Here is a 14848-nt window from a genome sequence, read left to right as displayed (position 1 = left end):
AACTGCGGCAGCGTTCTACCTCCAGCTTCCTCCTCTTTTGATACGGTATTGGACGTGAGATTGGATGTGAGACCAGGTAACCGTGATCCCCAGACTACACTCCGTCCGTGGAGTTCTCCCAACGAAGCGAACTTTTCAAAGCCTTTTTCTAAACCGAAAATTCGTCCTTCGATTCGTCCCGCGTGGGCGCCGGAGGAGGCGCCGAGGGCGTAGGCGGTGGTGTAGAGGGTGTCTTCTAGGGTTAGGAGGGCGTCGAAGGGGTCGGGTGAGGGGGTGCGGGTGCGGGTGGTTGATGGGTTTGTGGGTTGGGATGCCATGGTTTTATGGATGGTGACTCGACGGTTCAGCTGGTTGAGAATCTGGTTGTGTGTATGGTCTTTCTCTCGTGGTGCTACCGTATGGGTTCCAAAGTTATGACTGCGTTTGAAATTTTGTCGTGAGGATCAGTCTTAATTTATTTTCACTTCGTGGAAGTCCACTCTTGGTGCTCCTTCAGGTAAACAGTCATCCAGGCCTCTGTGTACTTTTCAGCGGAGATGCATATGAATCCAACTTCCAGAACGCGACACTGTTCTCGCTGCTGCAAAGATCGAAGTCAGGGTTCAGCCACCAGTGGCGTCACTGGCTGGTGGGGTAAGTTTAGGCGGGGCAGCTACCACACACCCGCCGTGCGTCAAGCATTCGCGTTTGACTCAGAAACTCGACCAAAGAAACGAGGAACTGGATATATCCCCATTGCGCGCTCGCTGTTCTCTCAACCTCTTCACACCCAATCACATATCCCGTAATACCAGAGTAAGAGCTGCATCGTCGTTTCTCCATTCACTCCAACAAGCTGACTCCATACAGCTTACAACCTTCCATGACTGATACAACGAAGAAGATCCTGCCCGTTGAGGGCGAGCGGAATGTGCTTATTACCAGCGCGCTTCCCTACGTCAATAATGTCCCGCATCTGGGCAACATCGTCGGCTCTGTACTCTCCGCCGATGTCTTCGCCCGTTTCTCACGCGCGCGCGGCTACAACACACTATACGTCTGCGGAACAGACGAGTACGGCACAGCAACGGAGACAAAGGCTATAGAAGAGAAGGTCACACCGAAAGAGCTATGCGACAAGTACTTCGCGCTCCACAGCGAGGTCTACAAGTGGTTCAACATCAGCTTTGACCACTTCGGACGTACACCCACACAGCAACAGACCGATATCGCGCAAGACATCTTCACAAAGCTATACAAAAATGGATTCCTGGAGGAACAGACCACAACGCAGCCGTACTGCGAGACACACAAGAGCTTCCTTGCGGACCGATTCGTCGAGGGCACATGTCCGTTGTGCGCATACGAAGACGCGCGTGGAGACCAGTGTGACAAGTGCGGACATCTTCTCGACCCTCTGGAGTTGAAGAACCCGCGTTGCAAACTCGATGGCGCCACGCCAGTTCCGCGCGAAACCAAGCACGTGTACCTCTGCCTCGACAAGCTACAGCCATTAGAAGAGGAATGGTTCAAGAAGGCGAGCAAGGAGGGTAACTGGAGCTCCAATGGTGTCCACATTACTTCATCGTGGTTGAAGGAGGGTCTAAGACCGCGTGGTATCACTCGTGATCTGAAGTGGGGAACTGCGGTGCCGCTCGAGGTACGACGCACTTTTGAACACGACAAAATTCAGCTGACCGGTATCAGGGCTACGAGGACAAGGTCATGTACGTATGGTTCGACGCCTGCATAGGTTACGTGTCGATTACAGCAACCTACACCGAGGACTGGAAGAAGTGGTGGCACAACCCCGAGCACGTTAAGCTTTACCAATTCATGGGCAAGGACAACGTGCCGTTCCACACGGTGGTCTTCCCCTGTTCTCAGATCGGTACCAAGGACAACTGGACCATGCTTAACACCATCTCAACCACAGAATACTTGAACTACGAGAAGGGCAAGTTCTCAAAGTCAAGGAACATTGGTGTCTTCGGCAACAACGCCAAGGAGACTGGAATCCCATCGGACGTATGGCGCTACTACCTTCTCTCACATCGGCCGGAAACTGGCGATACCGAATTCGAGTGGGACGGCTTCATTTCCGCAAACAACAACGAGCTGCTGAAGAACCTGGGCAATTTCATCAACCGCGTGATCAAATTCGTCAACAACGCCAAGATCTATGATTCGGTCGTACCTGACTGGACCAAGTACGACGATGAGTACTTCACGGAGCACAAGAAGAAGGTCAATGATTTGCTGAAGACGTACATTACCGAGCTGGAGGATGTCAAGATTCGTGCCGCACTCGCGACCGCGCTTCATGTCTCGAGCCTGGGTAACTTGCTGCTACAAGACAACCGACTTGACAACAAGCTGGCTACAGAACAGCCAGATCGTTGCGCCGCTGTCGTTGGGCTCGCACTGAGCCAGATCCACCTTCTCGCAAGTTTGATCGAACCATACATGTAAGTCTTGAATCTGTCTCACCATATGACTGTGCACTTGGTCGAACAGCATAAGCGACATCGGAGTATGGAATTTACAGCTAACCATAATACAGGCCCGATACGACAGCCGCCATCCTCTCTCAGCTGAATGCCAAGTTCCTCATCATTCCCGACAAGTGGGAGGCGCAATCACTCCCCGTCGGCCACAAGATCGGCACGGCCGGCTATCTCTTCACCCAGATCAAACCTGAGAAGGAGCAAGAGTGGCGCGAGCAATTCGGTGGCGAGGAGGCTCGCAAAGCCAAAGAGGAGAAGGCCAAGAAGGCGGCCGCTAAGAAGGCAGAGAAGGAGCGCAAGAAGGCGAAGAAGGCTGCCGGTGCTGACAAGGGTGTTGAAGCTGCAGAGAAGGGTCAAGACGGACCTGCAGCCAAGACCGCTGAGGAGGAAGTGTCGAGAGGCGTTGAGCAGATCAGCCTACAGACCTCGTAGTGTGTGAGTCTGATGAGGCGGTTCTGGGAGTTCTGGCGCTACGTTTAGGGGAGAGCACTGGCAGCATGATGCAGGGGCGTTCGCATTCAACAAATCTTGGGGGATGTCAACACATGTTTGATGAGAAACAGGACCATGATCATGGGATGGCAGAGTGTCTTTTTCAGTACGGAGACAGTTGGTCTGTTTCAACATGTAGTCACGCGTAAAGCATGAGTTTGTTATACTAGAGCAGACCTGAATCCTCCTTTTCGAGGTACCATTGCAAGCGAGTTCACTGTCAAAATCTATGTGGCCGCCATCCGCGTGGTCAGAACACTTCTATTAGTCACCTTTACACGGCTTGTATACTCCCAGAGAAAGAAGGAAGACCACAGGACTCTAGGAGAGCCGCGTTTATCCGAAGTGCAATGGGCCCTGGTTTCAAGGTTGACATAGGTCGTGAGCCGGCTCGTTGCTCTACGTCAACAACGACGATGATACCAGCTCATCGTGTCTATTTCTAAGTCAACCTCAGACATGAGCGCTTCTACGATAAGGGTATCAACATTCCTTGACCCGCATCATAGTACCTGAGCGGAGATGCGCACTCTTGCACAAAGGCCATGCAGTGACCTGTCTGCGCTCAACCGCCATCGTGACTACCTTACAGTATGACGCTCCTGCCCTACACGTCTCCATGTCCCCCATTGAGCAAATGGCTCACCGGAAATGACGACTACCCCGCATTCTTTGTTTATCACCGTGAGGCATTATCCTCCGCTTCCGTTCTCCTCCTCTTCTCCCCGTCACCTTCACTGTCCGTGCGCAATTTCTCAAGCTGCTGCGTCCCTAGAATCTGCCCGCCGCGTCAGCCAAGCAAAACAACCATACACTCAATCGCGAACCGCAATTAGTTTGCTCTTTACCCAAACTCGCCGCTGTCGCCATTCCGTCGCATTTGTTCCGCGACAAGGTACTTAGCTTCCCCAATTGCAGCCGCAGATGAAGAAACTAAACATGCGCAGTACCAGCGACCGCAGGTACACCATGGCGAGCGGATACGTCCCTCAGATCGACAAGATGGCCGGGATGACTCCTACGGAGCGCCGCGAGTTCTGCGACACCCCCGAGATCGCGGCCGATGCTTCTTCTGTTAAGCCGCCGAGCACCACGGCCAAGTACGACAGCAATGTCTCGATGAACACCTATCCCGCTGTCGATAGCGAAGGCGCGGAGCAGGCCAAGGGTCCGGCTGATATGGAGGGCTTGACTGTTGTCTGGACGAAGAAATGGCTGATTGCCGCTTATGCTGCGTAAGTCCATCTCGTTATTGCAGTTCATCTGCTGCCCGTTGATGCTTTGTACTGCTGCGATGCAAACAGCAATGCAAACAGCAATGCTTACATCCCATAGGATCATGCTCATCTCTTTCGTCAACTCCCTCCAGCAACAAACCAACTTCTCATGGCGACCCTACGTCACCTCGGCCTTCATGATGCACGGTCTTACGGCTATTACCGATATCGTTGCGAACATAGTCGGAGGTGTATCAAAGCTTCCGCTGGCCAAGTTCATCGACATCGTTGGACGACCCCATGGCTTTCTCCTTTGTTTGATGTTCATTGTCGCCTGTAAGCTCATTCACTCCAACCAATCCAATATCTTGCGAAGAGACTCATGGATCCGAAGCGCAAGGGCCAGAGGAAGGCGTCCATCTCGATTCTTCAGTGTACATTGTCAGTACTGACTAGTGTACTTGTAGCGCTCATTCTCATGGCTCTATGCCAAAACGTCCAGACCTTTTGCGCTGCGCAAGTCATCTACTGGACAGGCATGAACGGCGTCGATTACATCTTCAACATCTTCATCGCCGATACCGCGCTTATGCAGAACCGTTTGATCTGGATGGCGTTCACTGGATTCCCCTACGTTGTCAACACCTTCGTAAGTCCCTTTTCTGAAAGTTGGTTGGACGTATACTAACATCATCATGTCTAGGCTGGTCCCAAGCTTGGTGAAACCTGGCTCAACCACAGCACTTGGCGTTGGGGCTATGGATCTTTCGCTATCATGACACCAGTATTCTCCATTTCTTTCTGGCTCGTCTTTTGGCTCATGGGTAGGCGAGCAAGAAAGATGGGCGTCATCTCGCGCGAGCCGAGCGGCAGGACGGTCTGGCAGAGCACCAAGCACTGGTGTACCGAGTTTGACGGCAAGTTGAACTCGCAGTGAGACTTCCATACACTGCTAACAGTCACAGTAATCGGGGTCATACTCATCACCGGCGGATTCTCCCTGCTTCTTCTTCCGTGGCCTCTTGCAGTCTACCAGAAGGACGGTTTCGGCTCTCCCATGTTTATATGCATGGTCAGCTTCGGAATCTGCCTGATCCTACTCTTTGTGGCTTGGGAGCGTTACTACGCTAGCCATGCCCTCTTCCCATACTACCTCATGAAGAATCGCTCGATCATCGCGGCATGCTTGCTCGGTTGCAACTCCTGGATCGCTTTTTAGTAAGTCCTCCAAAACCCGCGAGACATCTGTGCTGACATCAGGACTAGCTCATACCGCATGATGTACTCTTCATACCTTCAGGTGGTTTTCCAGCTTTCCGTTTCCAAGGCCGGATATATCACGAACATCTTCAACATCGTCTCGTGCACCTGGGCAATCATCATCAGCTTCGCCATGAAGTACACCGATACCTACAAATGGGGTGCCGTCATCGCCGTCCCCACTCAGCTACTCATGACTGGCCTGTTGATCTATCTCCGCACACCCGACTCACCGATAGCGATCCTGATCCTGGTGGAGGTACTCGGCGCCATGGCGAGCGCTATGCTCTACAACGTGGAGCAAGTTGCTATCATGATGGCTGTACCGCACGACCAAGTCGCTGTTGCTATCGCGCTTCTCAACCTCGTCACGGCTGTTGGTGGTGCGATCGGCCAGTCTGTTAGCGGCACTCTATGGGCTCAAATCGTACCCAAGAGGCTCGTCGAATACCTCCCTGAAGAATCGAAGCACCTGGCGCCAAAGATCTATGGTGATATCACTACGCAGTTGTCATTGCCATGGGGTAGTCCGGAGCGTCAGGCTGTGGTACACGCGTTCGGCGACGCGCAGAAAATCATGGTGTTGATGGGGACTTGTGCATTTGTGCCTTGCTTCATCTGGGTGGCCATGCTGGAGAACCAGCGCATGAGCGAGCGCAAGGCCCGCAAGGGTCTGCAGGCTTGATCGGTGTGGAAGAGTCGTGCTGTTCGACAGACTCAGGTGGTACAACAGGGTCGTTTGTATAAGATGACCAGTTGGTACGACGGGCTGAGGAAACGGAGGTCCGCGCGATACGCGCTGCAACACTATCTTGGTGGGTTGAAAAAGGAGTAGGCTAGCCATCCGACTGGCTGTGGCAAGCGGTCGGTGGTCATTGACGGAGATCTCCCCTCGCGTTATGCATCATCTGAATATATGTACAATGGAATTGGCCGTGCAACCGGCTTCTGTGTTCGTTTCGTAGACTGCTCAGTGACCCTGCGTTCAGAACAAGAAGCCTGACCAGAAGGCGAACGTGCTGATTCGAGCACTACCTATGCTCTGTCTCGAAGTCGCGCTGGACATTTGGCTCGGATAATGGGTCACTCTCATGATGACCAAGTAGTAGATGCGTCGATGGCTGAAGCTGGGTGGACATGTTGGATGGAGGTCGACAAGCCCCTGCAGATGAGAGCTCGGAATCAGCGGAACATGCATGCCGGCATGACGTTTGGCAGTCCCCTCTTCTGAAGCTCCAAACACCCAAACACTAATGAACCATACACCATCTTAGCTCGCAGCGACTAGCCAAACGAGCCTCATCGTCGCAGTAACGGCGCGCTCCAGGATGCACCCTGCCCACCTATCGGCGGTGAGGCGCCAACGCATCCCAGCCTCGCCAATTACTTGAGTCGTAGCTCCGGTGCGCTCCACCAGCCACTGACATCCCAACCACAACGAGCCAGCAACCACACTTTCCCGCAAGCTTGTCTGCGGTGCTTCTTCCTGCACCTGCTCCGAACCATATTATTCTCCGACGTTGACACATTGACGTTGATTGACGTTGATTGACGTTGACAATGTACCTACCACATCTACTTGCCCTCCCGCCCGCCATCATCGCCCTCTGCGCAACACCCGTACTCGCCGAATCACCACCACAATGGCCGCACAACGTACCCAGACATCTGAAATACTTTCCTGAAGACGAGGAACATGTGAAGAAGGGGTTGAGCGTCAAGCAGCGCATGCAATATGAGAAGCCCGTTGGAGTCAAGAAGATGAGCACAGATGAGGGCGAGATGTTTATGCTGGACAATTGGATATTCGCCGCGGATACCCCGTCGCTGCAATCCTCCAAGAGATCAGACTTCGATGTCTTTGGCAACACGACGTCGCAGGCTCTTTCGCCGCTACGGCCGCTGGCCCAGTCGGATTGGCTGGCGCGCATGCATATCAGAGATATTCTTCTGAACCGCCAGTTCAAGTGCCCGGATGGAACAACGAGTTGCGAGAGCATTGGCGCGCCGGATGTGTGCTGTGGGACGAGCAGCACCTGTGTTAGTGTCTCTGGGAGCTCAAGCGCAGGCGATGTGGGATGCTGTCCTCAAGGCCAGACTTGCGCGGGCAGTGTGAGCTGTGATGAGGCGAGTGGGTATACGAGTTGTCCTGATGCGCAGAATGGAGGATGCTGTTTACCTGGCTTCAAGTGTCAGGGTATTGGATGTAAGTTCAAACTTTCTGATATCACGAAAGTAGTTTCTAATCCGTTCAGGCGTCGCAGAATTCACATCAACAGCCTACATCCAACCCTCCACCTCCGCGACTCCAACCTCAACCTCGTCCACCACAACCGCCGCCGCCATCCCTCCCACCACCTCCACCAGCACCAGCACCCCCTCCCCTCCCTCCACCTCAACCTCCCGCCCCGCATACACCTGTTCAACAGGCTGGTTCTCCTGCCCCGCCTCCCTCGGCGGCGGCTGCTGCATGAACGGCCGCACCTGCGCAACGGGCGCCTCCTGCCTCGGCGACGACGACAACCCGTCTTCCACGCGCGCCCCCGACGCCCCCGTCCGCCCCACCAGCGCCGCCGTAACAACCACCGACGCCGCCTCCCCCAGCGACAACGTCTGCCCCGCCGGCTTCTACGTCTGCAGCGCGTACTACCCCTCGGGCTGCTGCCGCGTTGGCCGCGATTGCCAGACCACGGGGTCTTGTGCGCTGCCAGAGACCGATACTATTGTGAATACCAATGGTGTTGTTATCGTTGCGCCTACGGGTGCGGGGACTGGGGAAGGGAAGGGAAGTTGTCCGCAAGCGTGGTATAGCTGTGCGGCGGATGCGGGCGGGAATTGCTGTCCCGATGGGTATGCGTGTGGGGAGCAGTGTACGGCGACTGCGAGTGGGCAGTCGGGTGTCACGGATAAGGCTCAGCCGAGTAGTAGTCAGGCGAGTTTTGTAGGGGTTTGGAGTGTTTGGGGGATGATGCTTGGGGCGGCGGGGTGTGCGGTTGGTATGGTTGTGTTGTAGGGGTTGCGTTCGGGGTCAATGGGTTTGGATGATGTGATATGGAAATGATGTATATGATGGAGTGATGTAGCTTTTGTATATACCACGAATGAGCATGTTCGAGTAATGAAGATATGTGCACTATGCTTGGTAGCATGAGGTACGTAGTGTGCTATCGCCAAACGAATCCGGATTGAAGGAACATACACGGAGAGACGACTGCCAGCTGAAACGGGAGAACCACGCATACCAGCGCTTCAGAATCGAGTGTACTGAGCTTGCTGCGACGCATTCGAAGATATCATAATCCGACTTGGATTCCCAATCTATCTCCTCACAGCTTAAAGCTGCCAGCCCCTCTCTTCGCAGCCTCCTTAACCTCCTTACCCTCCACATCAGTAATAACACCCTTCCGTCCAATAATCTGCACACCACCCTTCTTAAGATCTGACACGAGTTGCTTCTTCTCTCCCCTCTTCTTCTCCTTGCCCTCCGTCTTCTTCTGCACCGGCTTGTTAAGCCCAGCCTTCTTCGCCCTCTCCTTGGCTCGTCTCCGCCTCGACATCTTCTCTTCCCGTGACATCTCGTCGTGAGCAACGGGCATACCGCTCTTGGTAACGATCTCGCTCTTGCTTTTGTCCTCGCCCGGCTTGTAGATTTCCTGCGGCGCGAGCATACTTGCGCTCGCGACCTCGCCGCCGGCGGTGGGCCGCGCATCTTCCATTTCGATGGCGGGCGCGTCGGTGCGGATTTCTAGGTTGGGAGCTGCGGGCTTAGGCTTGAAGTGCGAGGAGCTGAGGGAGTCGAGTTTGGCGGATATGCTCTTCCATAACGCGGTGATTTCGTCGTGTTCCTTCTTTAGCTTCTCGTCTTTGGCTTCGACGAAGTTGGGGTCTGTCTCTCGTAGATGCTCTTCTTCGTAGATTTCGGCAAGGCCTTTGCCGGACTTTGTGTCGTCGAGCTCGAAGCGGCCTCGTCGGGGGCCGGTGGCGAGATCGTCTGGTCGGCGGCGGTGGATCTCGTCGAATTCGCCGGCTAGGATGCGCCGCTTGATGAGCGCTTCGATGTCTTCCGAGGTTTCTTGTGTGACGATTGGGACGGGTTTGCCGGCGCGTTCGAACTCGAGGTTCTCTTCGAGAAGCGAGTTTACTGGTCGGTCTGCTGCGCGGGCTTCACCAGATAGCTGCCATTCTCGTTTCGCAACGTTGGCGGCTTCCAGTTTCCTGATCTCCTCTGCGATCTTGGCCTGTCTCCGCTCGTGTGTTGATCGTCTCGACTTCGGGTCTGAGGGGTCTACGTCGGAGAGGTCGCCCTCGCTTTCCATGTCGTCGTCATCTTCGAAGAGATCTCGGTGTACCCTGGCCATGGTTCCTTCTACATCCTCCTCAACTTCCTCTGCTGGTTGTGACTGCTTCTCGGGGAAGTTGTGGGGGTTGGGTCGTCCGCGCTTCTTGCCGTTCTTGTTTTTGCTCGCCTTTTGTGCGGGAGGCGCGAAGAAGTCCTTGTACATGACGTTATTTGCGTTCATACCGGTGTCAAGACCGTCCAGGTCACCGTCCTCGAGGTCGTCCTCATCGCCACTGTCGCCTTCCGGTGCGTTCAGATCAACGTTGCCAAAGGTTGGTCCGCCCTCGTCAGACTCATCGTCGGATGCATCTCCTGCGATACCATTGGCTTTGCCTGTGGATGGGCCGTCTTCCATGGGGTCTGCCTCCCAGTTTACTTCGTCATCGTCGCTGTCCACACCCTCTCCCCTCTGATCCTGCTGCTCTAGGAAGTCGGTCTGCTTGTTGAAGTCGTCTATGGAAAAGAATCCGTCGTTGAGACCATTGGGATCGGGTTGGTAGGTTTCCGCAGGCGCATCGTCTGACGCATCGTCGGAGAAGATGCCGTCTGCTCCATCTTCCATGTCGATGTCCTCTTCGTCCGGCTCGCCATCAAGCGCGTCTTCATCCTCGTCTTCGTCCACACCGTCGTATTCCCAGTCCACGCCCTCTTCGCCAATGTCTGATTCGGTGTGGTACTCCTCCTCGGCCTCTTCAATGCCCTCGTCGTCGTCTTCCTCGCCATGGCGGATAGACACAAGGCCACCGTCGTGGTCGGGCAGAGAAAGTTCAATCTCATCCGTTGTCGCTTCGACGATCTTGCGCGTCTGTTCGAACACCTGATTTACGCCAAATCCGTCCAAGTGCACCTTCTTCAAGTGTAGCACGCTGATATCGTCATCGTAGCCGCAGCCCCGCTTCCGCTTCTTGCGCAGATCTTGCTGTCGCTGTGATTGTGAAGCGCTTACGCCGGCGGCTACTGGATCGAGATATCGTTTCGCAGCGGCAAGGAAAGTCGCATTGAGCTGCGCCGTGGGCTGAAGGAAGGCGAGCGGTTTGGTGAGCAGACTTGTAGGCGAAGTCGCCGCGGCGGGTTGGAGTTCCATGGGCGGCGGTTGAATGGAGCCGATGGAGAGGGTGTGCGAAGAGATTGACGTGTCGGGCGAGTGGGAAGGCGGCGCCATGCTCTGGATGTCTGGCAAAAGCAAGCGGTGGGTGAATGCGCTGATGGTTGCACTGAAGTTCGCGCCTGCCGCTGAACTTTTTTGGTGGAGCTGGTGGTCAAAGCGTGCGTTAGCCCCCTCCGCCCTCTACCATCGTCTCCGACTACATGCACTGCACGTTAACAACCTACTTCGTCCGGCACATGACTTCACCTACACGCTATTTTCTACTTTCACTCGAGCAATTTTGTCTGATGCATCGTCGTTCGCACGCTCTAACTGGCACACTTGGCCGGCAAAATTAGCAGTGAGAACATCGTGGCGCGAGTGGATGCATATTCCGCGTAGAACACGACGTGGACCATTTCGAATTTGTTTGCGCGGTAATTTACATTCGACGCTACGTTGAACAGACTAATTCAGAGGTATTATGCGAGACACTCCTTGACCTCCGGCACATGCTTTGCCAGCTCCTCTACAATCTCATTCCACACCCTCAGCGCAAGCTTCTCATTTTCCTCCGCTACGATGTTCGGCTTATCAGTCTGAATCTTATCATTCGTCCAGAATTTCCCATGAAGTTCCTCGTTCTGTGACGCGCCAGTAATGTATACGTTGGCTCCCTGATCCGCCGTTCGGAACGCCAATGTATGCACGATCGCCCGTACGATTTTGACACCAGGAAACTTGATATCGCGGTCGATATTCGTAATGACCGCCCCGGGACACGTTGCCGTGATGATGACTTCGCTGGACGGGATTTTCTTGGCGAGCTCTATGACGGCGTATCTCTGGAGGAGCTTGGAATAACCGTACTGCTTTTGCGCGCCGGCAAAGGTTTCTTCCCTGTTGAACTCGGGCAGGATCGCGGGCTTGTTTCGAACGTCATCGGAGATGTTCATGACCGTGTGCATGCCCGAATTGACGAACTGCAGTACAGGTATCTTTCCCGTATGCTTTTGCGACTCCTTCAACTTCGGCAAGAGGAGTATACCGAGCAGAATGCTGGAAAGTGTGTTGACTTGTAGGTCACCCTCCCAGCCATGCTTCGACTGTTGGTAGACGGTGTTGAAGATTCCAATGTTCAGGATAGCGACGTCCAAATGGCCGAGTTCGCTAACGGCTCGTTGCGCAAATTTGACGACACTGTCGTATGAAGTCATGTCCAGATCCCAGACTTCAAAGTGGACACCTTCGCCGGCATCTGCTTCGAGCTGGCTCCTGGTCGCCGCACCCTTGGCCTCGTCTCGGGCTGTGATGATGATCTTTGATGCTCCCAGCTTCGCGAACTTGGCCGCTGCCGCATACCCTAGCCCAGAGGTGGCGCCGGTGACTAGGACATTTCGCCCTGCAAAGGACTCAGTGGATTCCTTGGGTAGAGCGCCCCACTTGTTCTTTACCATTCCAACGATCATCTCCATGGTGTTAAATGCTTAGAGAGGAATTGCTATTCTCAATTTAAGGGTAAATATTGTGATAGTTTGAAACGAGGCAAAGAACCACCGGCAAGGGGAATCAATGTACTTTGTACCTTAGTATGCACAGATGCCGATGAAGGGCCGAGCACGGCTTAATCTTCAAAGTTTAAAGCCCTCACGGATCGTCCGGAACCCAGCAACCCGTACATAGTCGATTGCGCGTGGATTCCCAGGTCGTATACACCGTATAGTCTACAGCGTGATGACAACAGACATTAGTCCTTTTCGACTCCCCTGGCAGCTTTTGTCCGCTGAGATGCCATGTTCGAAGGGTCCCCAGATAGCATGTCGGAACCTCGCTTCATCCGGAGCATGGGCTGAGAGGTCATCTTTATCGAGGTATGTCCGTAATGTCGTAGAGAGACGATTGTGGTACTTGGGGGGCGAGCTATTGCGTTGTATGATGAATGGACAGCTTTTCATCAGTCTTGTACTATTATCACTACGTACCTTCAAAATACTGATCTATCTGCGGAAGATGTGGCCGCGGAATTGAATTTGCGTGATGGTCGGTATTGATATGTTCAACGCGCCGCGTCTCCAATGCGATGTTCTTGGAAGACGTGCCCAGTTGGCCGCCAACCCCGCATGCATTCGGCTATCTCGCATGGCAGCGCCACCAACCCTAGAATGGTTGGTACCCTAGATGCGGGACTGCCCCAGCCTCCCCATCTCCATCACATCCGAAGAACGTTCTACTAGGCTTCACGCTCGAGCCTGAGATCATTTTGCGACGCAACTTGGGTGTGTCCGTTGGTAAATTGGTACGTCGATAACGGTGCGGTTCGGCAAACATCCTCCACTGACTTGCAAGCCAGCATCCACGACTATGTATCACGATGGAAGAGCGCGAATACCAGTTGCCCGCATGTCAGAAGTGCAAACTGCGCAAAGTCAAATGCGACAGACAAGCACCCAAATGCACAAACTGTAAGAAAGGGAGTGCCGCCTGCATCATCGTTGATGCTATCACCGGCGAACAGTATGCACGTGACTACATCCGGCAGCTGGAAGAGAAGGGACTCAATCTGCAGCGTAGGCTGAGCGAACTTGACGACACAGGCGTTGCGACACCAGCCTCGACCGAAAGATCGGACGTTGCCAATCGGACACCAACAGGCCCTGAGACGGTAACGAGCTCAGATACCCAGAGCGGGTTTGTCGGCGACGGCAGCGGCCTGGGCTTCTTGCAGAATATCCTTTCTGATACCAAGTGGCAACACCATCGCGCACAGATACTCGAGCAACTTGCGAAGCGCCCTCGTATTGCTAGGCATCGACCTTTCGCTCGAGCACTACCACCACTCACGAGAGCGCAAGATCTGTTCGACGACTGTTTCGCTCGATTCCATGTTCATTTTGGTTCTCTTATTCGCAGCGAAATACTAGATGTCTTTGGCCGGGCTGGCTCCGTCGCATCGGCATTAGAGACACCCCCGACCCAGGATTGCTTTCGCCTCTTGATAATATTCGCGATTAACGACACGACAAGGCATCGCGCCTGTCTCGGTAATCACCCCGTTTTTTTTACCGATATCTTTAAAATGAGGTTGATCTTATTCTTAGCTCTTATACAGCCTCGTTGAGCTAGATGACGTCCATGTTCAGCTAATTGGCTGCGCCGCTCAACGAAGCTGACACACGTGCCTTCTGTGCCTACACAGCCCCACTACGACGCACTTATCATCAGGATGTCGCCGCAGACGTCTTTGCATCTGGCGCGCTGCTTGAAGTCGTCCTTTACTTTTTGTATCGAAATCGTGTTTATGACACAGCTTCGAACGCGCACGTTGATCGCTACCGCCACATGTCTCATCCCACGCGTACTTGCGCCCAATGCAATCACTTCGATCTTCCGCATTTGATCCTTCGTTCCGGAATGACGCAGTCTCAAATGAGACAAACGAGAGGATGGGGACGGTTTCGCTTCTCTATTTTCAGCGGGTTCACTCACACTTTGCCAGATCTTCGATCCGTGAAAGAAGGAAGCTGTTCCCGATGCAACCTGCTCACAAGGGCTCTACGGTCCGCTGTTGGCGAGATGGATACGGGAAACTTACCTGGGTTGTTTGAACTATGCATTTGGTCCATCCTGCATCCTGTTCTCAGCGATTATGAGGCAACATTTTTCGCATTTGGGCCCATGCTGCGCAATGAGGCTCCATGGAGGTACTTGCTTCCGACCCACGCGCGATTCGTCAATCCAAAGTTAGACGAGGCCACTTACCTCCCATGTGCCCGAGCACCGAGCCCTGAATCTATTGACTACAACAAATTGAACCAATGCATCAGGGTGTGTCTATCTGAGCATTCCGAGACGTGTGAAAGTTCTCGCCACCGCCCGTACACGCCAACAAGACTCATAGACTGCAAAACTCGCGTACTTTGCACAGCTCCCAACAGTCAATACATGTGTTTGAGCTATGTTTGGGGCG

At 53.9% G+C, this 14848-nt stretch overlaps 5 protein-coding genes across 5 annotated transcripts; 3 read left to right on the top strand and 2 right to left on the bottom strand.

Moving 5' to 3' along the window:
* Nucleotides 1-862: 862 nt before the first annotated feature.
* RAR1 (putative methionine--tRNA ligase, cytoplasmic protein rar1) lies at nt 863-2918 on the top strand (the record flags this gene model as incomplete). The annotated part of the gene is made up of 3 exons (XM_051499611.1): nt 863-1639; nt 1687-2447; nt 2543-2918. The coding sequence occupies 3 exons, from the start codon at nt 863-865 to the stop codon at nt 2916-2918; spliced, it is 1914 nt and encodes a 637-aa protein (XP_051349987.1).
* Nucleotides 2919-3902: 984 nt separating this feature from the next.
* J4E92_008257 (uncharacterized protein) lies at nt 3903-6140 on the top strand (the record flags this gene model as incomplete). Its single annotated transcript, XM_051499610.1, has 5 exons — nt 3903-4213; nt 4314-4531; nt 4663-4844; nt 4899-5128; nt 5456-6140. The coding sequence occupies 5 exons, from the start codon at nt 3903-3905 to the stop codon at nt 6138-6140; spliced, it is 1626 nt and encodes a 541-aa protein (XP_051349986.1).
* An 875-nt stretch (nt 6141-7015) lies between these two features.
* J4E92_008256 (uncharacterized protein) lies at nt 7016-7578 on the top strand (the record flags this gene model as incomplete). The annotated part of the gene is made up of 2 exons (XM_051499609.1): nt 7016-7499; nt 7553-7578. 2 exons carry the CDS (start codon nt 7016-7018, stop codon nt 7576-7578), a joined length of 510 nt encoding a protein of 169 aa, XP_051349985.1.
* Nucleotides 7579-8781: 1203 nt separating this feature from the next.
* J4E92_008255 (uncharacterized protein) lies at nt 8782-10956 on the bottom strand (the record flags this gene model as incomplete). Its single annotated transcript, XM_051499608.1, has 1 exon — nt 8782-10956. The coding sequence occupies one exon, from the start codon at nt 10954-10956 to the stop codon at nt 8782-8784; it is 2175 nt and encodes a 724-aa protein (XP_051349984.1).
* A 407-nt stretch (nt 10957-11363) lies between these two features.
* J4E92_008254 (uncharacterized protein) lies at nt 11364-12356 on the bottom strand (the record flags this gene model as incomplete). Its single annotated transcript, XM_051499607.1, has 1 exon — nt 11364-12356. The coding sequence occupies one exon, from the start codon at nt 12354-12356 to the stop codon at nt 11364-11366; it is 993 nt and encodes a 330-aa protein (XP_051349983.1).
* Nucleotides 12357-14848: the final 2492 nt, after the last annotated feature.

Source organism: Alternaria infectoria, assembly GCF_024043175.1.
Source record: "Alternaria infectoria strain BMP 0036 chromosome Unknown scaffold_16, whole genome shotgun sequence".
NCBI lineage: Eukaryota > Fungi > Ascomycota > Dothideomycetes > Pleosporales > Pleosporaceae > Alternaria > Alternaria infectoria.
The sequence above is the reverse complement of the archived record's forward strand: the minus strand, read 5'-3'. Positions and strand labels throughout refer to the sequence as shown.